The sequence below is a fragment of the Haliotis asinina genome, chromosome 16 (assembly GCF_037392515.1).
Source record: "Haliotis asinina isolate JCU_RB_2024 chromosome 16, JCU_Hal_asi_v2, whole genome shotgun sequence".
In the NCBI taxonomy this organism is placed as follows: domain Eukaryota; kingdom Metazoa; phylum Mollusca; class Gastropoda; order Lepetellida; family Haliotidae; genus Haliotis; species Haliotis asinina.
In genome coordinates this window covers 35016575-35044124 of record NC_090295.1, presented here as the reverse complement: position 1 = coordinate 35044124, position 27550 = coordinate 35016575, and the positions used below count along the sequence as shown (strand labels likewise).

Below are 27550 nucleotides of genomic sequence, written 5' to 3'. Positions count from 1 at the left end.
TAGCTTGAATATTGCTAAATGCTGTATAAACACTTTACTTACCATTCACAAAGTAGGGAAAACCAACTTCATATTTCTAAATCATGGGTATGTTTAGCCCATGCTGAAGAAAATTGTGAAATCTTGGGAATTAAGTTTCAATCAAGTTGAGTGATTTTATTTTTGCTGATTTCGTAATGTCGTTACCTCAAACATTAACCACTGCAGGAGGTGAGGCCTTTGGATCTCTTCCAAACAGGAGTGAATGAATGTTGTTTAATGCCAGTCAGCAATAGTCCAGCCATGTGTTTGGAAGAATGATTTTCAATGATAACTAGAATCTACCAGCAATCATAATTTAAAAAAAAAAAGAAAAAAAAAAAAAGAAGAATCTCACCAAAGTGTTTTTGATTGTATTTTTTAAATGACTTTCAATTTCCAGTATACGTCAACAAACTGTCAAGACAAGCTCTAACCTCTGAGGCTATGTAATGTTCAGGGTAGTTATACAAAGCAACCTCATTATAGTGAGTACAGCTGTCAGAAGTCTACGGTCAGGCATGGGAGTTGCAGTATCTTTTGCATTGCGATCTCTTTGTACAATGGCACAGTGCACAGTAGGCAACAGTTTGTAGAGCAATAATTCAAAACAAACATATATTTTTCTGAGACATTTGCTTATTTCATAACAAGAATGATATTATTCAAAAGACACATTTGACAAGATATGGTGACCGTTGGAGTGCTTGAATAATACACAGGTTCAGATATTAATCCAGTCACTGATAACATTGAAGATCTAGATAAACAGCAAGATTACTGTATATATCAGTGTATATATCAGAGTGGAAAAACAGTCATTTGTCTCTGTCATGGACTTCATGTTATATATAGATTCAGCTAAGCACTGGATTAAACTAATATGTACTGAGAAACAGCCATGAAAGTGTAGGCAGTTATGAAGATATATTATTTAGAGTACTACTTTGTCTTTTTATTTAGAATTATCTGTGGAATGCAAAATTAAATATTCATGAAAGTGAAAGTTATAGCTGTCAATAAGATCAATGATACCAGTTTTCAGAAACGCAACTATGAACTGTTTGAAGAATATTCCACCATACAGTTGGAATATTGGTGTGTGTGTCATAAAACCAAACTCACTTGAAGAATATTAGGCCATTTAAAATTGCCAAATAATTTTACACCATATATTTTGGATAGACCTTCCCAGTTGTTGTAGTGTCATATGGCCATGTTAAGTATGGAGAATAGCTTTAATCCTGAGAGCATCGCATGTTATGTTTTTTCCTGCAATGTGGTGTTTCCATGGGCAGGTAACTTAGATTGAAAAATGTGCCCAGGTCATCAAGCAGTGTACGGGTACCCAGTGGGATGGTAAGGTGACTGTTAGGTTTCTTGGAACTTCCAGACAGAATGGGGTGTACGTTTCCCAGGGAGCTGAAAACAAAATTCAGGTTTATCCTTTGATCAGGGTATTAGTAATGCAGAACTCTGAGCATTCCACAGTGAAATTACATTGCAATACACATAGGTAGCTGTTAGAAATTATGAATCAAGTAAGCATGATAAGTAAATTTTTGCCCTGTAATTATTACCCGTGTGTTGTAGCAATAAGCATAACACAAACACTTCATTAATGTCATTTTAATAGTTACATTTTTAGCCATGGCAAACACAAAACATTAGTTTGTCACCTGACTTTAATAAACAACTTAAAAAGGACTCCAACTTAAGTCTGGAATGATTGAGCCTGGTTTGATTGCCTCACTTAACTGGACAAAGAATTATTCTGGGCTCCTTTTTAATTCAATTTATTTCCTTATCTGTTGATAAGGATTTTTGCAAGAGGTACCTTTTTTTCATGGACTAAATGTCAGCCTAACAAATGATATCCATGAGCAAAACCTCCTTGATGATGTTGTTTTTAATAAAAACATTCTTCAGTGTTAAGAACTGACATCGCAAATTTGTTTTAAAATTGAAGTATGCGTAATCTTGGCTTTGGTAATTTTGTTTTAATCCTGGCATATCCAGTACTGCATAAGACTCTTGACTGTACATATTGTCAAGAGGTACAAGTTGAGTTCATGTAATTTGTTAATCCAATTCACGCAGATTCACCATATTTTCATTCCACACAATAGACAAAATCTGAGCCCATAATGAATTATTTATTTATTTGTACTTTCACAATCTTTTTATCAGACCCAGACATGAAGAAAAGCTGACTTGCAAATACACAAGTCTGAACAAATCAAAGCTTTACACAGTTACACGGTGCAATAAGGATTGAACAGTGAAGAGGGTATCTCAGTGGTTTCTAAGAAATGTCACATTCAGTCCCTCTCCTGTCTCCTCCCCCTCCATATCTCTACCCTTGAGGTTGTTTGCCACCCATAGACTCATTTGGGCCTTGTCCCCATGAAAGGGCTCTGTGTGTTCATTGCAGATCAATACAGATCAATACTTCATCGATCCGACAAGATTTGTTGGTCCCACCAAATACACCTCCATGATACAATAGAAGCGGTTGTATGTCTAGTTGGAGCCTGTATACGGAGTATATCAGTATATATCTGTATACAAGGCACCTTATAGTGAATTGATAAAACCGTTTTAACAGTGTCACAATGAAGTCTCTCATTCTCAGCTTGTGGAGTCACAGGTAGGTATTTCACACACATTTTATGTCTAATTACTTTACATATATGAATGATACTGTCTATAAAATTTGCAGCTGACAAATTTGTATTTTTTGCCTGTTGTAAATAAATTTAATATCATTTATGTTCAATCACACTTTATAAACCATACAAATGTTAATATGTATACTGATGTTTCATGATCACAGTGTTCTCAGGATTGACTATTGCAAGAAAAGAAAAGTTTAAAAGGAAAAGCAAAATAAGTACTGTAAGCCAGATATATGGAGTGCATGTATTTAATGAATTGCTTGTTTAACATTTAAGTGTGCACCGTTTTAAAAATGAAAGCACTAGATGATTCAAAAGATATATTGAATATGTGCTGTATTTATATTTGAACAATTGTTATATTTAAGTATGTTGATCTTCACCAAATTCAAAATAAGATCACTCACCAAATCACTCACTTGCCAATGTGATATTAAAACCTTCTCAAACTGCCTTTTGTAAATGAGAGAAAATAGTACCTACCTATGCATAGAGTGGTCAGGTTAAAATTTAGACATGGATACGAAGGTATTCACAATGTTTCATGATAATATCATTATTAATTCACCTGTAAAAACTAATGATAATTCCAATGGTATGATAAACTGAATATGTTGCTTGTCAAACCTAAATTATTTGCTGGCAGGTAAGTTTTGGTTCGGTCTGGCAAAATTTACTTCTAAACACCCCTGTAGTCTGACTGAAAGCCTGCTATGAGATCGCCATATCTATGGTAACATAGACATAAAATACACAGGATTAGTGAGGATGTTCCTGCTTACTCTACATTTAAGCAGGGACCATATATCAGATTATTATGGTCTCTGATTCAAGTGATTGATGCATTGATTGGTATCAATTTCTGATTTCTATTTCTCAAAATAAATGGACTGAAATTATGTTGTGATGGTTAGTTAGACCAGACCAATTTTATTTCTTGTTTTTCACATCAAAAATAAGAAGCATAATAAAGATTAATTTTCCCCCTCAGTGAATAAAATCCTAATGTTAATGTGATATATGTATAGAAGTAAAAACCTCTTCAAATCAGTGGAAACCTGAACTCACTCAACTTATTTTTAGTTGATATAAACATACCAAAAGAGTTAACATGGAAACTCATGGGTTTTTCCTTTTGACTGGTTATTTTTTTTTTCATCTTTTTTTCTGTCCTGCCTTTAGGTGTTTTGAGGGGAAAATCCGTAAAACACGAAATACAATTGGTCTGGCCTTATACACCTCACACTTTTGTGGAGACATGAAATGCAGCTGAAGGGAGTATGTCCCTTCTTACGCACTCAATAGGCATTCATACAGCACATCTGACTATCTCAAAATTGAACTATAACATCAAGTTCTGAATGTGAAAAAATAAGCCATGAGGCTATTGTGGATCGATGTGATACTGTTGGATGTTCCTCAGGTACATACACATGGCATACTGAACAAAACAAAACATGCAAATAGACTTGGATCAACCTCTTTCAAATCAGATCTTTTATTCCAATACAAAACTTTCCTGCAGTAAGATCTCGAGAGACCTCCACTGGAGGTCACATCAGGGAAATTGCCCAAGTAGTGCCAGACATCTCTGAGTTGAGGCCAGGCATTAAGAAAACATGGACAAGGATATCTCTTCTGAGTATCAGAGGGAGAGAGATCTTATTTAAATGAGATTTTATTGTGAACCATTCATTTTATGCCACTGCACTGGTAAACATTAGCACAGTAACATGGAAAATATTCAGGTATTCATGAGTGATTGCATTTGCGAAATCACATTATGTTAAGCCAAAGGGCATAATTTGCAAATATTCCCAACAGATGAAAGATTAAACATGAGACTGATAAATAGTGATCATAAACTTACATTTTAACATAATGAGCACGTCAAAGCATATGCACAGTGCAATGTGGTTACCATATTTGCCCCAGCCATTTTGGGTACTGATACTGGGAGCAATGATCAAATAAAGTCATATTTAGAGACTTTAAGTGGCAAGATTCAAATTAGTTCAAGCATTGGTGATATTACACAATAATTTCCCCTTTCATAAATATAGCCATAATGTATTATGTATATTTGTTTTATTTCCACAATCCTTTATCAGACCCAGGCAAAAAAAAAAGCTGACTTCAAACACACAAAATCAAAGTGTTCCACAGTGCAATAAGGATCCAGCTTTGAAGTGGTATCTTGATGGTTTCTAAGACATGTCATATTCAGTGCTTCTTCTCTTGTGTTTTTCTGTTATGTTATTTTTAATATACAGAGGGCCGTCAGTATAAATAATGGGTGCTTATATGGCATGTATGGTAAATCATTTCAAAAATTTTTTGTCTTGTTTCTATGACATTTTGCAAAGTCAGCAGTATCCTCTGATGGTAGGTTTGAATCCCAGATTGGTCCTGATGCCATATCAGGATTTATCATCACCATGCCAATACACACATTTCACCTCATCTGAGCTAGGATGTCATTCTTGCTGCCATCTGAGCAAGGATGGCATTCTTGCTGTCATCTGAGCAAGGATGACATTCTTGCTGCCATCTGAGCTAGACTGACACTGTCTTGCCCATGGTGTAATTCCTTTGGTCATGATGACAAGCCATCCATCCTTGAATCAGAAAGTTTGTGGTTTGAATCCCATCCACTTGCACCAGTAACACTTTTTTTCCAAAACTGATTGACAGACTTACTCACTCCAAAGACTAAACAGCATATTCTTATAGCATACTCAGAGTGAGTGTGCGAGTGAATGAGTTATACTTTACGCCACACTCTGCAACATTCCAGCATCTGGCATCTGTCTATAAATAAGCAGATTTGTACCAGACAATAAAGGGATCAACAGCATGAGCGTCAACCTGTATAATTGGGATACAATGACATGTGCCAATCCAGTCAGCGAACCTGACCACCAGATCCCATAAGTCGCCACTTACGACAAGTACGGGTTACTGAAGATCATGTCTAGCCCTGATCTTCATGGGTCTCAGCAGTAGTCGTAGAAGTGGTTGCAGCAGTAGTAATATTTGTCAAATCTGTGCCCACCGCATCCTTTGTTTTGGTGTTGGGATTATCTCTCTTGGAAACGGGTTATCTCCCCTTCAGGATTTGCTGAAGGTCTTACAGTGAACCAGGACATGTAAAGGCCTCACATGAGAAGATTAGAGCTTCGTCATTAGAACTCTGTGAAGTCCACCAACATAGTTCACAAACATACATATTTTTCATGCTACCTGACCTTTAACATAATAATTCCATTAAAGATTAAGAGGTTTAGTGGGAAGCCTAATCGTCTTGTTGCCTCGAGTTTCATATTACTGGTTATTTGTCCGTAGACTTATGGTAAGCTGTAGAGTGTATTATTTGCTGTAGGGAGAGATATATGGTGATTCTGTATGTTTTATTTCTTTATCTGTGTATTTTACATAGGGCCTGTTGAGGTCAGTGTTTAAAAGCTCTTTAGTGTTGTGGTTGTCTGTGAAGGATAACACATTTGGCATTGGTTATCTCTTCTATTAGCCTGTTGCCTGATTTGTAGCTTTAGTTACTTGTTATTAATATGTTATAGTGAGAGTACCATTTTCTGGACAACATCTTTACAACTGTTAGATCATGATGAGTTTGTTGTTTAACACTACACTCAGCATTAATCCAGCTAACATGGAGGCAGTCTGTAAATTTGTGAGTCTGGGCCAGACCATTCAGTGTTCAACAAGATGAGCATCAATCTTGGAGCCTTACCACCAGACCATCAGACCTCGACAAGCATTGGTTGCTGAAGTGATCAATTCTAACCTTGCCTTTCACAGCTTGAAGCCAGTTGTGACAGTTACTGTTATATAATTAAGGGGATATAACTCTTGTTAGAGAACCATAATTCGTTGGGCTCAAAAGCGGTGAATTGCTGTCTAGCTCAAAAACTAATAAACATGACATACTCATTGTAACGTTGATCATAATCAGAACGTGCGAGAAAGCATGGAGACAGCACAATTTAATGAATAAATAACTTTCTTGGCACATGTGCAGATGGTTCTCCAACACCTGGCTGTGCCTTTCTCTGCACTCCTCCCTCATAGTAAACAATGAACTGTATCAGTATTTAAATGATACTTTGTCAAACAACTTTCTTATTATTAGAGCAAAAATTCTGCAAAAAAAACTCAAAGAGTTGGTATGATGTTTTGATTATGATCAGTGTTTCATTGAGTATGTTATGCTGATTAGTTTTTGAGTTACATTGCAATTAATCAGTCTGCCTTTTAGCCAAACAGACAAGTGGGAACAAGATGATGTATTCATACAATGTACTCTCCTTATGAAGAAACTTTCTGTATCAATTTCCATAGCCCCATGCCCTCACAAATTACTCTTGGAGTTAAGATAGTTATAACTATCAAACTTCACCACTTACTTCACATAGTCGGAACACTATGATTGCTCATGGAGACTGGATCCTGGGTCTGTAAATGGACAGGCTCTCTACCGTAGGTTAACTGAGCCATTTCAGAGTCATGACATAGTTACCTCCCCTTCAATGAAGTGCTACTGGTCCAACACAATCTTTATTTAGTAAATGTTTGTGTTTGAACATCAAATATTCATACAATCCTGTACATTGAGAAATATGTTTTCATGAGGAGAAATGATATGGTCATGAAGGGGACAAGTTTGCTCTCGTGTTTTTTATAATCCATGGACATATCACATCATCTTCCATATGCAATCTCTTCCTCTCTGATGTTCCAAATGCTTTGTTGTATTGTACGCATGTTTGTTCCTGAAAACCTTTCTATGTTAACCTTGAAAGGTAACTGGATATGTTGAATTCCCTGTTGTATCAATCAGTCATCCAAAATGTGGAATATGAAAATTTAAAACTTCCACATTTGAGACCGTTCATAGTTTATGGCTAGGGGGTGTGATGATGATTTTTATGGAAGTGCACGTACAATGTGAATGACCCCCCTAAAATTAATGTACAAAGTAAGTGACCCCCTATCCCCTCCCTACCTGCTTGTCATGTACAAAATCATTGAACCCTCCTGCAGAACATGTGTACAAAAGTTATCACACACACACACCTGCACACACACACCACCCCACCTCACCAGAAAAAAATGGGTACCCCGCTAAAACCATAACCACTCACCTTAGCCATAAATTATAAATGGTCCCTTATACACTTGCTGCCTGGTAGATTTAAAACAGGAACTCAGATACGAAAATATCAGTGTCATATTAAATCATCATCATCATCATCATCATCATCATCATCATCATCATCATCATCATCATCACAGTTGTTATCATCATCATCCTTTTGAAATCTTTGATGGGCATTAATAGAAATTGAACACATTAGAAAAACAAAATTTATGGATGTCATCTTTATTGTGAGTAACGTTATTTTTTGGAGTGTATGCTTGGTCCTTCATAAGGTACCTTCCTAATAATCTTCGCATGCTAGTCTTGAAATGCAATACTGTAATACCAGTTTTCTTTGATAAGCATCAAGATCTGGTGATCATTCTTAAATTAAATGTAGATCTTAACAGATTCAGTAAACAGCAATCAATTATTGGTGAGTTCACATTTACATATCAAATTGCTTGTAGAAAAGTATGACAATGGAAGGTTGATTTCTTTGTTAAACTTTATCAAAGAATAATACTGAGGATACCTATTATCTTGTGATGTTTTTGGAGTAAACACAGTTGCCATGGGAAAAACTGGAAAATTGATGCATGTTTTGTTAAAATAACTGATTCTGCAAATTCTTACGTTAACAATCAGAAGTGAGAGGACAAGATCGAAAAACATGCATGCCTATCATAATGGAAGCCTAATCGCAAATAAAAATCATTCTGTTTGTTTTAAAAAAATTAGTGGACACACATAATAAAATTTATTACAGTGCTCACAAAACAAAAACATTCACAATGACGGTATTTCATAAGTAAACAAAACAAACTTTTTATTGATTTATGAAAATAGATTTCACCCCAACATTATGTCATAGCAAAATACAAAATCAACAATATGTTCTAGTTTCATAGTCATGATGAGCAAAGATTTTCATCAGATATTCCCTGTCAACAAATATGATATTTAAATCAATATATTGATTAGTAGATCAGTTAAATGATATGACTGTTAATCCCTTGTATGCACCATGTTTGTATTCTCAACCGCTAAACATGCTGAGCCTGCTCTTGAGCATATATTCTGCTGGAGAACATATTGATAAAAAATAAAAAGTGCTATCTATTTGGCAAAATAAATCAATACTTCAATAAATGCGTGTGTCCTGCGGTTACCAAATATTAATTCAGTTGATATGTGTTCAGATCTTAAGTGTTTTTTTTACTTGTCATACTCTATGGGTTGACAAGTTCACTCTGCCGAAGGAGGTATATTAATAAAAGAAGGTATGTTTAATAAACAACATTGAAAGATGAATGTTTCTAGAATAATGAATGTGTTTATTGGTTAGTAAATATTGTTTCTCATGATGTGTGATACGATGTGTAAGTTGGAATTGACATACTCGATTTTCAGACAAATATGCTCTGCTTAAGATGGTATGTTTATAAACACAAAATAAAAAGAGGTATTTATGAAAAACACTGCATCATGAACGTCTCCAGATAGATAAAATAGATAAACGTTTTCAAAGGTTAGTAAATATTTGTTTCACTTGATGTGTGGTCAGATGTATGAGCTGTGCTTACATATTCTGTTAGATGGCAAATACACAACCTTTAACAAAATCATTAATTTGGACATGTTTAAACATGTATTATTTAGGTTTGGCTAAGTATAAGTTTTTTTGCAAATGTGAAAAAAAGATAACTGGTCTTTCTACAGAATACGACTCTAAGTTTCCAGGTTTACTGTTAAAATAAATATCTATGATAAGCATCAGTGTTCCACAGGGACACATTTCTCTTAGGTTAAGTCACAGAACTCTCTTCTATTACAGTTTCCCAACACCATTATTATGGCTTGAAGTTACATGTAATATTTTATATAATATGTTTTCATTAACATATTCTCGTTTGCATATTTGTAATAACTTTGATCTATAAATATGTATCTTTTTCACTAATCACACTGAATACCTGGAGAAGCAATGTAAAAAAAATTATCCCACCATTCTCTCCAAGGTAGAATCCTGAGACATCAGCCAATGAGGTGACAAGCAAATACCCAATGTAATTATCTGGGTGAATATAACCTCATTAATCCCAGTCTGTGTTGATGTGGTCCCCAGCACATGGTTCATTACTTCTGTTCAGAAAGGGAAACATTTGTTGTGATCTACTGGGCAGGCAGACATTACGCCTTCATATCTCCCACATAGACTGTCACACAAGGGCTTAATTGAGCAGGTAACTGACTTGACTCACAGTTCACAGATTCCTGCAATATGATAAACCGTTTGTGGAATAAAATATACATTGTTACTCACGGGTGGGTTGGAGGTGGGGGTGGTGGTGGTGGAGTTTGGGGATACTTAGTCAGAGGTTCAAACACTAGTCACTCCAGGGACAGGAGGCTTCTTCAGGTTTATAAATGAGCTGGCTCTTGTTTTAGTTCAATATTTCTTTTCTTGTATATTTTCAACTAAGCAAATGTAACTGTCCTCAAGCTGATAACAGACATCCAGCCTTCCCAGTACCTTGTCTGTCTCCCAGAAAGTAGGGACTAAATTAAACACTATGCCAATCTAGAATGGTCTAGATTGTCTGAGTATTTATTCAGAGCACAGTTTGAAGATATGTATTTGTATACATATCTTTAAAAGAGATGCACAATATAGCTGAAATATTGCAGATGTTAAATATGAAATTCACTTAAAAATTTAATTTCATTCATGGGACTAAATTGTGGAGGCAGAGTGTGCAGTCATCTTCACCTGCTTAATAATGATAATAATACACTTGTGCAGCACTAATTTCCAACAGGTAGTTGCTCAGTGGTGCTTCACTAACTTTAGAATAAAATATACAGTGCTATTGGTTGAAGAGTTAGGTCCTCAAGTCACGGTGGAATGACTCCACAAAGTCCTCAGATTTTACAGATGTTGGGAGGCTGTTCCACAGAGTTGGAGCCACAACTTAAAAACCCTTGCTAGCTAACTTTGTCCTCAGAAAGGGTACAGAGAGCTGGATTTGATCAGATGTGGAGAGTCTATGGGCAGTGATATGGGGAGTGAGGAGGGCCTTCAGACCTGGAAGAGTGTCACAGTGGAGAAGAGAAAAGCAGGTAGTGAGGGTCTTGAAGGATATTCGCTGTTTGATGGGTAACCAGTACAGTTCTCTGAGAACTGGAGTTCAGGCATTATATGTTGAAAAAGCATTATTTCAATATGACCTGACAATGTATTATTTTAAGGGATCTAGGATAATCCCCACCTACACAATTACCACCTAGGACAATTTACACCCAGACAATCCCACCCCAAAATAAAAGTAACATGAAGAACATAGTTCAATTTCAACATTTATTCATTTTAACATATGAACCATATAACAGTATTTCATATAAAACAAACATGAACTATTACCTTCTTCTTGACATGCTTTAGTATCAGTTTTACTGATCCTATTTAATACATAACAAATGATAGCATTTAAGTAAGGAAGCACCATTTTGTGACATACATAAGGTTGCTATAACTTTTAATGATATTGCCATGTTTGCATGATATTGCCATATTTGCATGATATTACCATGTTTGTATGATATTGCCATGTTTGCATGTTTACTGATGTAGCGTGAACTCAAGTTCTCTACATTCTAATATTGTGGGCACCACTTCGTAAGAAGTCTAGACACTGTCTGTTGGGATAGTCTGTGGCGATTGACTGCGTGTGTCAGACGTATGTGTGAGTTCATGCAGGACACCAAAACACTGGTGTTTGAGAACCTTGATTGACAAACTACACTGTCCAGTCCGTTTCAGCTCACAGTGGTAGCTGACAACTCCATTCTTCAGATCCTTGTGTCTAACCTACCAATACCCCCTGAAGTGAACCTTCTTGACACCTTTCTGCGACATAACTCTACTTGGTGGAAGTGAGGTGCATTTGGAATACAGACCATTTTATGTACAACTCTAATTTACTACAAACACTACTGAATTAGATTAATGCTGAAAAACAAAAGGATGAAACCTGTAGAATTCTACTGTTTTTCTTACAAAGTATGTATGCTCACCTTATAAGAACACTCACTCTAAGATTCATCTCAAAATATGTATACTTAAAAAGTGGCACCCAAGTTTATATTTGATCAAAGTGAATATTGCACAAAGTAAACCCTTCATGTGGTATGGTGGGGATTGTAGTGAAAATAAGTGGGTGGGAATTGTCCTAGGTGCGAAGTGCCCTAGGTGGGAATTGTCTGGGTGGGAATTGTCCTGCACCCATTTTAAGGTTTGTGTTCCCAAATGTAATCGAAGCAGTTGTCTCATTTTTTAACTGGTGTCGCCATGTGTTAAACAGTGATATGGTAAATGTTTGTCAGGACTTTACAGTGTTTCTAAAATAACTGTGTACTAAGGACATTTAATATGTATTTGTTTAAATGTTAGTAATGTTAGCCATCTGAAATTCTCAATAATTATTAAAAAACCTTAATATCTAATTTTGTTTATTCCTCCTGAGACAAATTACAAACGGTTAATGAGGTCCTATGTCACATATCACAATGGACAGGCTTTATAGTATTTTTTCTTCTCAGTTAATGTTTATATACTTTCAAAAATTAAAATTCGTTTTTGTTTTTGATTCCTTCTTTTTGTAGCACTTTGTTATTCTAAGGTGGCGCCCAGAGAACCAAGTACCATTTCAAATGGCTTGGGCCATTCAGTTCATAAATTCATCGACTGTAGCCAGAAGAAGATGTAGTGTGTGTTATTTTCATGTTTCCTAGACGTATGGTCTACTGGAGAGATAAATATAAACATTTTCGTCTCTGAAAAGATCCAGAGAAACACGCATATTTTCTAATTGCTAAAAATCGGCCACATGTCCCCCAAATAAGCTTGTTGCCTGGAATAGAATCCGTATTCGGCAAAAAGTCATTAATCTATGCCATAGAAAAAGGAACAAACGGGAGGTTGTAACAACAATTCCACATATTGTCCAAATCATTTATAGCTGATTGACTACAGCTCAAGTAGCCTTTATGTTTGTATCTGGGGTTTGCGCAACATCTCAGTCTCACTCTCAAAATCAATAATTACAAATTAATTACAGCAAGCAATGTCATATTCATAATTGGGAATAGTGAAGATTATGAATATGTAGATTTTTTTACATTCGTTACTTACAGAAACTTGTAACCAATAATCGGTGCTTAGGGTAATGTGAAAACTATCGCCCGATATATCCAGATACAGTCATAATTCGTAATCTATAACGAGTCGATATTATTTATTAGTCATTAAACACATCAATTTCCTGAACACGCTTGATCAAATACGACAGCAAGGTGATCCATAAAGAAGATACTGAGCTAATATTTAAGGCTTTTCATTTTTGCCTCGTCAGCGTTCTGCGCTTATGGGACGGGTGCAATGAAACTATACCTTCTGATTTTGTCCTTTCTTCGTAGTTAACTGTCTATGAACCATTTTACGAGTCTAACATGAAATTATGACGGTCAATTGATCCTTGAATGAACAAGAGAAGTTCCGGGAGCTTACAAACCTTGTAATTGTATTGGTTTCTTCATAAAGAAGAAAGAGCTACTGAGAGTAGACTGGCTTGCCTGCTGTTCAGCTCATGGGCGCACCCACCCCAAGCAACCAGAAGACCTAGAACGAACGATACACGATATATTTTACATGACTAATCTAAAATACGCATGTATGTATGGTTTTATGGTTTCATTCAACGGGGTTGAGTTTCGTGACATATTTGTTTTTGTAACTTTCAATTTCTTCTTTGGCATTCTAGAAGTTGAGATGAGGACAAATATTATGGATATATAACGTATTTTTTAATATTTTTTAGGCGACGTTTCGACATAGATTCAGATGTCAGTCTAGTGGTACATGAAAAAACTTCAGCTATGAATTAGAATCCTTGTCGAAACAGAATAAAGATGTCGTATATACGCATAAACATTGTCCTCATCATTGCACGATTCAAATGAGTTTTGCTGTGACAATTTTCTGAAGAAACCGCGTGAATTGTTTCTTTTAATAAATCGTCGCTGTTGGGAGTGAAATTAAATGAAATCACGCGTTAAAAGGAAGGATATGGTGAGGCGCTGATTTATTCGAGGAGCACTTTTAGAACCACAACTCGTGAGGACGTTTGAGTGAAGTTAACCTACCCTAATCTAGCTAACCCATCCCCCTACAATTACGTAAAATAGTATTATGACGTGTTTTTAGAGTTTGAAGTGCTGTTTTCCAAAGGTAGGTCTTATTCGGGAATAGTAGTTTATCAAAAATAGTACATTAATCATTGGATTCGACCTGAATTTCCCTCAAAACGAGGCACGAGTGGAGACAAGTACCGGAAGTGTCAGCCACGTTATCAATGACCTTGTCCTTGCGGTATGAGTAATGTGTTGGCAGAGTTCCAGGATAGACCTTCAGTATACGCATTGAGTGGTTAATATACAAGCCCACGGTTGAGCTTCTTTGAACATCATTGTTCAGTGGGACAGATAAAGGCGGTTAAACCTTGAAGGATTTAATAAAGATTAATTTGTTACCTCTTGCCCCCTGGCTCGAGGCATAAGATTAACTCATATTTTTGTGAAGCAATACAACAGAAGTTATTAAGTGCTTTTAACTTCGACCATGTATTTCGGTGTGTTGGAATAGGCTTTTCTTGGCTCGCGTTCACATTAGGGAAACCCCCAGGTGTTTCCTGGTGAAAATTGCTCGATATCATGTCCTGGTCAAGTGCTCATACTATCAGTCACTAGATTGTTGAACCCAGACACGATTGTGTACAGACCACTGTCATATCTTTCTGAAACGCCACGGTGTGGGGGTGGGGTAGGGGGTGGTAGCCTAGTAGTTAAAGCGTTCGCTTTAGTAGTGGCGAGTGGTCCTGTGCGTAGTGCTCAGGTCACCATCAGTTGATGTTAAGCACCGTCGAGCTTGGACAGTCCTTGGATGGGTGGCCGTGTTTGGCAGCTTAACTCCTGAGATTTTCAAGGAATTCGGTACTGCCCCACAGCGAAGCACATGGGAAACATGTGATCTCACCTCAGGCAAGTGAGTTTGTTCAAATTTGCCTCTGTTCACCCAGCAGAAAATGGGTACCCGGTGAGACAGAATCCTGTGACCATAACCTTCTAGCGCCGAAGCCTGGGTTATCCGGGGCAATGATAATCAGATTCTGATTAGAGCGTCCAGTGAGCAACTAGTCAGATGGATACAAGGCGCCATATAAGTGAATTATTATCATTATTATTATCGTCACCCGGGTTCGATTCCCCACGAGGGTACAATATGTGAAGCCTATTAATGGTGTCGTGATATAACTGTGATGTTGCTAAAAGCGGCGGAAACCTGTTCTTGCTCACTCACTCACTCTGAAACGCCAAAGGGACACAAGTCTGCAAACCAAATTTCGACAAATACGTCACCACTCGCGCTTTTCGTAAATTCCAAGAAGAGGTATTCGGCTTCTACGAAAGCGAAGTTCCACTGGATCACTTGTACCTCCAGAACCCAGTGGTAGCCTAGTAGTTGATGCGTTTATTTGTCACACCAGAGAATGGTATTCTCCCTCAGCGCTTACTTTTTTTTCAACGGACCTCCAGACCCGGCGCTCATTAGAGATCCGACTTTTATTAAAATGCCGGTCACCTGTACCGTGCCATGTGGATGACAGGAAGTTATGATTTAAGGGGCCGTTCCATAATGTATTATTTTTCGACCAAGGGAGAATACGTTTGCGAAAAAATGCAAAGGTCTATAACCGGCGCTTATTAAAGACCCAGCTTATTTCTTAAGCACTACGTTATCCACGGCGCTTATTGTAGACCCAGCGCTCAACAGAGGAAATGCGGTAGGTTCTTTATGAGAAGATAATTCGTTGTGTCTCCCATCGCGACTTTGTAGACACGTGTCCAAAGACCCCGAGGATTAGTTACTACATGTATCTGAACGATCTGAAACCTAAGACGCAGACAGTACTATAGCCATGAAACTATGTGTTGCAATGTGCCACATCAAACAAAACAGACCCGTGAAGATAGTACATCTGGAATATCGCTGAGCTAAAAAACAAGTAAACAAAACAAACATCAGTTCTCTCCATTAATATTTGTCCGTTTCTGATAAGCGCCTTGTTGGGTCATTGTCTTGTTTCAACAGGTGCCCGACACTGACCATAATCTCATAATACCCAGGTTAAGTGTTAATCTGATCAACGTGAATCCATTCATCCGTGTCATCTATAGTTAGCCCTTCGGTAAAATATACAGCCATCGTTTTGTTGTTTGGTTTGTTGTGGGGATTCTAAAGAAACTAAAGCGATCTTGTGACGCGTATTTTACTGATATTAACGGTATTACTGTATAATGTGGAAACCAGAAAGATCTGCTTTGTAAGCTGAAGCGATTAGGAGTCAGTAATGTCATATATTAGTGTGACCTTATCAGAGCAGATATAAAGGAATATACAGGAATTAGTTTCAGAACAGGCGATCCTATCTGTGGTGATATTCTTTCACTGAATAGAGTACGCCGACATAATTCTGTCCCGAATTCGCGTCATTCCATACACCCGGACGTCATCTGTTTACAGACTCGTGCAACGGGGCACCTTTGAATAAACAATGCCTTAATTGTTTAAAACTACCTCAAAGAAATCGGTCTTTCAGCAATATTACACTCATTAGGGTGTCCCGTGAATAATCTGTAGTGTAGATGTACGAGCAGAGGGCCCATACATGTTGTTTGTTGTCGAACAGTAATATGCCGTCTATATGGCGTCTGGTCCAGACAATCCAGTGATTATCATCATGAGCTTGACCACTAGTTAGCCGCCTCTTACGCCCAGCATGTGTTGCTGAAGATCAATTCTAACCTTGATCTTCACAGGTCAGTGTCTCCTGATAACATGTTAAGAACAGTTTATATTTTCCCCGCACAAACTGCTAAATTCTTGGCATCACATTTCCAACATCTGAACGCACATGGGTACAATGTGTGAACCCCATTTCTGGTGACCCCCGCCGTGATATTTGTGGAACATTGCTAAAAACGGCGTAAAACTAAAGTCAGTCACCCACTTACTCCCAACATTTTAACTGCTGTTCGTCATCTTGAATTAATGATGTAAGACGCTGTTCTCCAAATGATATTCATGGGTTTGCTGAAGGACAGTTCTAGCACAGATATTCACGGGTCTTGCCATACGTGAATACTTCATCCAAGCTTGGCCATTCTTGTAGGACCAACTCATGGAGTGACACGGAATCCTGTCAGGAATTAAATTTGATAAGTTACTGTTTTATGCCACATCTTTTGTGACCTGCAACGTTAAATACCTATGTTTTGATATAATTTCGTAGCCCGCTCTGTACATGTTTATGACAGCAGTTGCCCACGTGAACCCACAAAATGGTAGTGATTGCAGCAAAATGCAATTTCCAATATTGTCATGCACAGGACCTTAAAACAAACACACAAGTGTAAATATGATCCTTCAACTTCTCAATAGTCCCGTCAAGATGTAAAAGTGATATTGTTGTCAGGTATATCACCACCTCAGGTCGTATAGGAGACCGGTTTTATGATCGTCATGCTCGATCAGCAGTTTATGGATATTAGTCCTGGAACACACATTATGATTTCCTTGTGTATGACGCCCCCTTGTGTGACAGGTAACGTGTGGATACCCGTTATTATACCCTACTTACACCCTACTTATATATCCTAGAGACTGGTTATAGCGTACAACGCCCACTAGTCGTGTTTTGATGCTCTGTGGCCATATACACCAATATCTCCCTGGGAAAGGTTATGGCTACAGGACGCTTCCGTACAAAAAGTCCTCTACGGTTCTGACTTGGCGCAATACGGCAATACGTCCATATATCCTACTAATATCTCCCGAGGAGGGGTTATTGCTTTCATACATCATGCCCGACTGGCCTGTGACTTGATACTACGCGTCAGTATGTCCTATCTGTTTGTCCGAGGAACGTGCTAAAACATCTGTGCAGAGGCAATGCATCGAGCCTTGCCATTATCCTTGTTTATGAACTTCACATACATTTCTCAGGGGCAGGTGATAATTGCTATATGAACCAGGGTGGGGTTGTTCAAAACAATACGTACCGCTAAGGTGATCGTAACTCCCATACCAAACATAGACTTACGACAGTGTTCGCACTAAGGTTGTTTTGTGCAAGGCCACACAGAGCCCCTTTGTCTTTAACTGGACTTTACTCAATTAATCTTTGCTCAGCACCACTTGGCAATGGCATATGACAATTGAATTTATCAAGTTTCGCTATAAAGTATTTTAATGAAAAACGTGTCAAGTGAATCCTCGAAGACTGACGGATGTACTTTGCCACATGCAGCGAGATGCAGCGCCGAATGTGCGTCGTATTGTCAGAGCTATTTCACAGATAGGTTCTAATACACTTGCCGAGAAGTGTTTGTTGAAGACATGTTGCGAAGGTCATTGAAGGTTGGCCATGCTTTTTGACAGGTGACCCGTGAAGATCGCGGGTAAAATAAGTCTTCAGCAACCCATGCATGCCACAAAAGGCGACTATGCTTGACGTAAGAACCATCTAGCAGGATTGGGTGGTCAGGCTCGCTGAATTGGTCGACACGTCATCGGTTCCCAGTTGCGTACATCGATGCTCATGTCGTTGATCACAGGATTGTCCAGACTCGATTATTTACAGACCGCCGGAAAATTGATGAGTACGGCGTAAAACTAAACCCACTCGCTCACTTTAGACACGCACGAACCTTTGGCCTTTTACCCAACGCCACCATACTGGTGTATGACACGTGACGAGAGGACATCCGTCAATTAACCTTCTCTCGCCCGCAAGTTTGACGTTCGTCTGATATTTACACAGACCCGCCCTGGAGCTAACATATGGTCCAAGTCTATAACATATGTCTGTAGAAATTCATACTTAAGTTATCACACCATCTAACTGTCATCACACGTTTGGATTGCTGACCCGGTGAAATACACGGATTGGATTTTGGAAAGGGTTGTGTTAATCAGAGATTTATCATGGAGCGCCAGTGAACTACATGCACAAGAATACTGGAAAGTTTTTTGTCTATCAGAGATTTACCTATACCTACTACAGCTACTCACGGGGCCATGCCGTCTAAAGCCTGCGACAGATGACCGCAAATAATCCCAGAACAGGATTGTGTATTTCCTGGTCCAAAGTTTACAGTAGTTACAAAAAATGTCCTGGTTTTGTCAACTTTTCTAACAAAATATTATCCAAATTTGAATGCCAAGGTAATATATCCCAGCGCACAATGAGTTGTTGCATATGAGTAGCGTCGCTTGGGCACAAAAGATCATAGGTTCGAATTTCGGTTCGTCCTGATAAAGGTTCTAGGTTTATCACCACCTTTGGAAGGATTCACCAACACAGAGTTGGAGAACTGCAATATGTCGGGTTTCATCTTCAATAGCAAGCTAGAATTATGCTCTATATGCTCTATATGCTCTCTGAGGAAACTGAAATACTGTTTAATTGGGCGTTATATTCACCTCGTCCCTCAGTTACAAATCTGAATAGGTGATGAGTTCTAGTTCCCGATCCACAAATCGTTCGTAACGTTACATGTCGTAACGCCATAGTCCAGCATAGGTTTACGACATGTCGTAACTCCATAGTACATCATAGGTTTACGACATGTCGTAACTCCATAGTACATCATAGGTTTACGAATGTCGTAGAGCTACGAACGTTTTGTGGATATGAACCCATGCTGCTAGATTTAACAAGAGGTTAGCAATGGAAATACTAAACATTATCGGGGGTCTATCGGGCGGCAATTATTGACAATACACGGCAATTATTGACAATACACGAGCCAGTACTCCGGTGCTTGTCTGTCTACGGGATACAGGTACAAAGTTAACCATGCTTGATTAAAACTCTTTAAGGCAACTATAACTTAGGTCCATTATATACATTGTTCCCGGTTCGCGGGGGGAGGAATACCCAGAAGTGCGTTTAGTGACCGATTAATCAGGCCTGACGTTGGTAACAATACTGCGACCGTGTTACTCAATGGCGGTCAGAACTCCCCTGGCTCTGTGTAATCGGGCTGAAACGTACTTAAGTACCCACAGATATGGGTATATACATTTGTGCTTGAACGGGCTCAGTGCTCAGCTGGTGCCTATACTGATTAAGGCGTTCGCTCGTCACTGGGAACACCGGGGTTCGATATCCCACTTGAGATCAGTGTTGTGGTGACCCTCACCATGACATTGCTGTAATGTTGCAAAACGCGCGTAAAACTTAACTCACTCACTCACTCAGAACCCAAATGCAACGTCACTGCCAAGTATCTGCCTACACTCGATTATGGCTGTACCACGTGATAGCGCTAGACGTAAAGTTCCGAAGTCGTACTTCAAAGGCCTTATAAGGCTGGAGGGAGTTCGAATCTCGGTTTGTTCAAATCATGTTTCAAGGTTTGCTCATTGGTTTAACTGACGTAGGCGTGTCCTATCTGCTTCTCCTCCGCGCTCTCCCGACGCCATGTAACTAATCAAATCTGGACCAGACAATCCAGTGATCAACAACATAAGCGTCGATCTGCGCAGTTGGGACAGGATGACATTTGTGAACCAAGTCAGCAAGCTTGACCACCCGATCCCGTTAGTCGCCTCTTAAGACAAGCATACTCGCCTTTTATGGCAGGCATGGGTTGCTGAAGCCCCATTCTACCCCGGGACCTTCATGCACGTGCCTTATGTTGCTGTATTAAAAACCATTCCTACTCAAATCAGCGTAATTCTCACGCTCTCTCACATACCGTGTGGATCATTATGATAGATACTACTTATTGAGATCTTTTATATGTAACAGAGTATACTCTTCTTTATAAGGCGAATTCCACTATGTATCTATCAATAGTATTTGTCAAGATGTAGTCCTATGTGATAATTGTATTCAGATGGAAATCTGACTACTTCTTTGCGGCATTTGGTTGAGTTATAAACATAATTTTTGGGATTTTGGGATTTGGTGATGAACCGCCATGTGAAGTTCTTATCACATGAAAGTGGGCGTGCACGTTCCTCTATATCCAATATCGTTAGGATATAAGAAAATTCAAATCAGAAAGGAATTTCAAACTGAAAGGCATTTGTTGTGCCTTTATTAAATTAATGTCACCCTTAGTACGTTAAGGTGAGTGAAGTCCTTTTCTGGTGTCCTTCTCGGTTTTATTGCTGGGATATTGATGAAAGTGGAGTGAAACTAAACTCACTCATGCAAATACGTGTACTGTTTCTTAAGAAATTAGAATGTTAACTCATGAAAAGCCTACAACTCAAATATATTAGATGCACTTTACAGCAAGCCACTGTGTTAGAGTCCCAATAGTGATTTTGGCCTGAGACAGTGATTAATATGCACATAAGGCGTTCAGTGAGTACCCCAGACAGTCCAGCGTGCTCGCCATATCACGACATAGGTACACATAATGCTATATTATCATACACGACAACAACCGGTGTCTCTTAGTACAACCTTGCGTGACAACCAATTGAATAATAACCAATCCCTCGAGAAAAAAGGGAGTTCAGTTGTCCGTTTGGTGTGTTATAAATGCACGAAGTGTACGTAAAATTGTACAATCGTATGCAAGGGGAGGTAACTCCGAAGCGGTCCTGGCAGTCGGTGCGATTTAGCGGCAATGCTTCCTTCATTAAAGAATGTAAATTCCGCGATCTTTTACATGCATCATATATGTCGGCTGTCACTGATGCAATTGAATCATTTTCAAAAGGGTTTATTTTTCAAATGTTGTGGCACATGTATAACCGTGTGTAATAATGTAATATAAACTTTAAGTATATACTTTTGGATTGAAAGTGTAAGGTGGGGTGTACGTGCATACATGATTAATGTTATGAGTTCAACGAAAAGTGGTTTTATTCTTTAAAAAGATAATTGTTTTACACAAATCCCCTCTTTCCACGTTTCACAGTGTTAATTTTGTGTTGTAAATTTGACTTGATTGTAATTTGCTGCTCTACTCCTGAAACATCAGATACCGTGTTTCTGTTTCAACACTGAGTACTCTCACAAACGTTTGGACGAACCTACTGAGACAAATATAAGTCAGTGCTGTTCAAATTATCTTACAAAGTCAGTTGCTTAGTGTTTCAATACCTTTACCACCGTGACAATCACTGGAGAATCAACTGGGTCCCAGGGTTGCCTATCGAAGGTGCCAGAATAATCAGCGCAACAAATCCATCTGCCTACAGCGGTCATATATTCAGCAGGGCAGCAGGTGCGCGTCCTTGTCCGCACGTAGCCTGGCAAAGAAGCCAATAGATGTCTTGTGTGTTTGTATTATGCGCATTAAGCAAATCTTATCAAAATCTGATCTCAGTGCTCGCTAGCGTAGATCTAAACATAATAATATTTGTATAAGGCGCAATGCTGTGATATATCTGTGAGTGAGTGAATATATCCCTACGCCGCTTTTAGCACTATTCCTAGGCCTAAATTTACGAGGCTGCCATACACATAGCGCTAAGGAAGTCGCAAGTGCCATAGATTAACATTAACTTACGACTATCTTATAGCGCCAAGAGAGCTTCGAAAATCTTGGCCCAGCAATATTACGACTGGTGGGGACACCAGAAATATTTCACCCATCGTATACGGGACTTCGGCGTGACAAGCGAACGCTCTAGCCACTAGTCTTCCTCCTCCTCTGATATATCTGTGTATTGCCTAAAAAATAAGGTGTTAATATATTTTATGTCACTATTGTATTGTGGCTGAGGTGAGTGATAATGATATTTGGAGGTGGGTGGATTGATAAGTCAAAGAGCGTAGGGACCAATCATTTGATGGTACCAGGAGACCAAATGCGTTTTCAGCTCCATGCACGTGCTAAACTAGTTATTTTTCCCAATTAAGACTGTTAGGTATCATATATTTAGGGATACCCTGCAACAATGGATTTTGCTAAATATTTGATATGCTACCCGGAATGAGCCACTGAACCGGGATGTGCCATGTGAACATTCTCTAATTCTCTTCTGCAAATATGGTTTAAAATAAAAGCTAAATATCACATGACTTTATGGATTAAACTATATCCAAACATCTGTGAAGATCCGTGTAAGACGTTTTACTTAGCGCGTCGTTGTTGTAAGAGGCGACTACGGGATCGGGGTGTCAGGCTGAGTGATTTGATTGATGCATTGCATCGAATCCGATTTGGGGTGGTGGGATAGCCTAATGGTTAAAGCGTTCGCTCGTAAGGCTGAAGACCCAGGTTCGATTCCCAACGTGGGCACAATGTGTGAAGTCCATATCTGTGGTTCCCCCTCCGTGATATTGATGGAATGTTGCTTAGAAACCATGTAAAACAAAACTCACCCACTGAACTGCTCATGAGGTCAGTCATCGGATTTGAGGGGTGACAGACCCTTGTCATAAAGCAGGAATAGTGCTACATAAACTAGAAACAACGAGTGCGGCGTCAAACAACAAACACGACCTCAAAAACATGACAGTTCTTGCACACCCGCGACCGTGTCTTGTACATGCCGCACGTTATGCGTTAGTTACATCCGTTGCTGTCGAAGCATTTTCTTCTCTTGCGTAATGAGGATCGCAAGTCCATAACTCATTGTTAAACATTCTATTTGTGCGAAGCTATGTTTGTTTAAACCTGTCTATCCTGATGTATCAATTTCAAAATCAACTTTTATTCACAAGTCAACTTCTAAACAAAGTCAGGTTTTTTTTATCTTTTCAGTCTTCGATTTTACCACTTTACCATATCTTACAGCAGTGGCACCGACGGCCGTCTCTGTCTGTAGGTACAGCCATGTTTGCTTTGTCGAATTCTTAAGGTGATTTTGTCCAACCTATGACGCGCGTAGGGTATCGATGTGTATGAGCCGACCCGAAGATATTGTTCGCGGGAGAGAGGGACAGACAGGTATAGACTTGATAAATCTCACATATCGAACATCGCCATATTGGTCGCAGCGCCATCTGTGTCGCAGCTATGTCCGTGTCAACATGAACGGAGATATCGACTGCAGCGGGAGGGGGAGAGAACGACAGCATCGACGATAGTTGTGTCTACGGCTGGTATGGGCTAGAACGTCATATTGCTAGATTCGTTGCTTTTGTAGAAATAGTAGTAGATTAACGCTGTGTGGCTTGGAGGAGATGTCGAGAGAGGACAGAGATCATCGCTTGGAGAAAGTTATACAGGTGGGCCTGTTCGTGGTTATATATCTTCGTGTATACCTACTTCAATTATATACGGTCGCTCGCTCGGTTTCATGATTTCTGTATGGGGTATTTAATAAGATAAGGTTCCCATGTTATAAATCATATCGACTGATACACGTGCATCCATGTGGCACATAGTTACAGTATATTTGATGCTTGCTCAACACTGAAATCTGATACAAATCTTGAACAATATTGAACTAAGTTATTTATAATAAATGGATATGGTTAATTATCGTATGGCCTGGATGTCACTGCCATTAATTCATGTCCGCTGTTCTCATTTACGTTCTTTTTATACACTGCTACACGAGGAATTGTGAAAACTGAAAACCGGTGAAAATATCACCATAGAAACATGACGCTATGAGTGCGAGCCTGTTATTATGGGTTGTCCCGAAACTGTTATCTATTTATAGAACAGGAAACTTCGAAGAAGCGTTTGGAAGTTTTGTTTGAATGTACAAAAGAAATTGATGAAAGTTCCCAGAACTAGAAAACTGTAGGATGAGTTATTTGCAAGACAGGAGGGGGTCACCTCCTGTAAAGGATGACTTTAGTTTCTTGGGTAGCGGAGACAGAGTACGTCGTCACTTGGAGCTGACGTTAGATGATTTGGTAGGAGCATGCCGACTTGCAGTTATCAGTTTACTGTTACATCAACGCCATTTTCAATACGACTGCTTGCGGTTTGTTTGCATGCTTGTTGTTCAATATTTGAACTGTTTCGCTTTGCTGGTGCTAAGTGCTTTGATGTGTGCCTCATTAGAAAACAAACTGTTAAATACCTCCAGAGTCGAGTGTGATGCAGATAAAATATTCAGCAATGATTTTCGATCATCAGATCATGACAGTGATCTGTTGGCCCTGTCGCCGATGTAGTGGAAGTTTGTTTGTAGTGTTAGACGACCAGATTTGGCCCAGAATTGAAATTACCAGCGTGCGACGTGAGGAAATGTCAAACAAATTGTATTCGGGTGGATTGATCGGTCACAGATGACTTGAGATGGAATGTGAATGGAGTCGACACGCCTGATTAGATAGCCATTGTTGCGCCCAAGTAGCCAGTATGGCGACTGCAGCCTCTGATTGCCTCCTCCTACACTGAAACCATACGTGCTAACCTTACCAAAAATGGAACCAGACACAATTAACCTGAACCAAAACTGACACACCAAACAAACACTATTGCCATTTTCTGAATCCTTTCAAATACATTTACAGCTTTTGATTTCTTGGACACATCCAGGATTTTTTTCCCAGAAAACGAACAGGGTCCACTCGTCCAGTTGTATGTAAATGAAGAAATGAACTTGTTATCAGAATGGGTTGTATGTACTCAATATCATCAGATCATAGAGGAAAACCCACCCTACCCCTTGATCTGCCACTGATTTTCAATTCTTCAACAACTTGTCAATGTCCATGTACAATATATGAATGGTTAAGTCTGTCCATGGTCAACTGTCATTCTCAGAAAACTTGGATTCATTGTTTGAAATCATTCAACCAACTTTCATGTTTGCAGGGGCTATGGGCAGCCTAGTGGTTAAAGTATTCACTAAATTGTCACACCAAGGACTCATGATTTTGATTCATTTCATTGTATGTAACCCATTTCTAGCGTTCCCCGCCATGATATTGCTGGTGTGAAACCAACATCACTCGTTCAGTCACCAATTCATATGTGCAAACACGAATCAATTTATAGCAATTTATCAGCTGAAGAAAATATATGGGCTTAAATAATGTCATGAAGTTACGTTTAAGGTTAGTCATCTCATTCTATGAACACGACCAAGGAACCCACGTTGTTTTTAATACTGAACAGTATGTGAACAGTGTAGGATCAGGCTGACATTGGAAGGAGAATTTAATGGGGAGTAATTGTGTGCATAAATACATATTGTGGGTTCTTTAAGAGAGGCTAAAGTAAGAGTTGTAATTTCTTCCAGGTCCCTCATTAAAAGGAGACCAACTTTATAGACTAGAAATAACTAGATTGTAGAGGTTAGGATCTTCTTTGTATTTTGTTTTTATTATCTCAGTTTTGGCAGTAAAATTTGGCTTATCTAACCTGGGAAGAAATACTACTTTGAAAAAGGTATAATTTCCCAGTTTTTATTCCTTTTACATTAATGCCTGATTGTATTTTTAGAACTGATGTTTTATGTTGTGCAGGAACCTTGTAGAAGTAGAGTAGACAAATATTTCTAATGAATGTTAACATTTTTGATGATTGCCTACATTCAGGCATAGATAACTTTAATGAAAAGTGACATAATGTTTGCAAGGACTCATTTAGGCTTGTGATGTTTATCAGTGAAGGTTGATCACTTTATATTGTGTAAATGTAGAATGTGCAAGCTCAGCGAAATGTATTGCAGCAAATGTTTTGCTCAGAAATAATTGTAGTTAGATGAGAAAAAACTATTCAGACTGTTTTGGGAAATTTGGAGTGTAGAATTACATGTTCATGTGTTATTTGATACGACAATGCACACATTAATTACATATTTTGTTGCAGTAAATATTTGAAGCATGAAGGAGTTGTTTGGAAGTCCATAATTTCAGAAAATGCAAGACTGTTAAGTAGCATTCAATAACTGTGACCAAATTACGTCATAATCATACGAAATAAAGTTATGAATCAAATATGTTTTCATATTAGCCATTGAAATTGTTTTAAATGTTTTTATTCCGTGCTAATAGCACATTGTATGAATTTTCCCCAAATATATTGTGTTTGTGTGAAGATGTAAATGTGATTAAATATTAAGCTGACATCTGTCACAAACACTGCAAAGACATGGAACCTGAAAAGAATTCTTTTAAAAAAAAATGTCAAATAATCAAATAAATGTTCAAAATGGAACTGCATTGAACATAATTTTCTAAACTAATGCATCAAACTGGGAAATGTGTGCCACCTGTCTGCTGTAAAACTTTGTGAAACTTCACTGATGCATGAATTTTAAAACAACTCCGCAAGAGCCATAAAATATATGTTTAGAGGATGTGAATGCTTATCTGTACCCCCAAAATACATATAAATTCCTTTGAGAAAAAATGTACATGTTCTCCCTCCCATTTTATTGTGTTAGCAGCCATGTCACTAAGGTCTTTGCCCTAAAGGATTAAATAAATAACACATTCATGGTAAAGTAACTTACATATAAATTAGTTCTACATCTCTTTGTCACCAAGATCAAGGGACCGGTTGTTTAAGTGGAATGACCATGTTAAGTGTGGGCAAATGTCATGTTTTATTCATATTTCTTATCTAGTACAGGATATAGGTCATTGTGTTCCCTGTATTAGATATCTATGGGTATTGTATATCCCTGGATAGG

General features: G+C 38.4%; 1 protein-coding gene across 6 annotated transcripts in view; it reads left to right on the top strand.

The window, feature by feature from the left end:
* The window catches only part of LOC137268359 (rootletin-like), a 96913-nt gene that overhangs the window by 19896 nt on the left and 49467 nt on the right, over nucleotides 1–27550 (top strand). Inside the window, exon 1 of one of the 6 annotated variants that reach the window (XM_067802916.1) lies at nucleotides 23931–24176. The exons of 1 other annotated variant lie outside the window; for it this stretch is intronic. In XM_067802916.1, coding sequence (XP_067659017.1) covers nucleotides 24132–24176 — 45 coding nt within the window. In that variant the 5' untranslated portion in view covers nucleotides 23931–24131. Of the gene's footprint in view, nucleotides 1–23930; nucleotides 24177–24611; nucleotides 24816–27550 lie in introns of those variants that run through there. 4 more of the 6 variants (XM_067802917.1, XM_067802915.1, XM_067802914.1 and 1 more) reach the window with 4 other exon arrangements.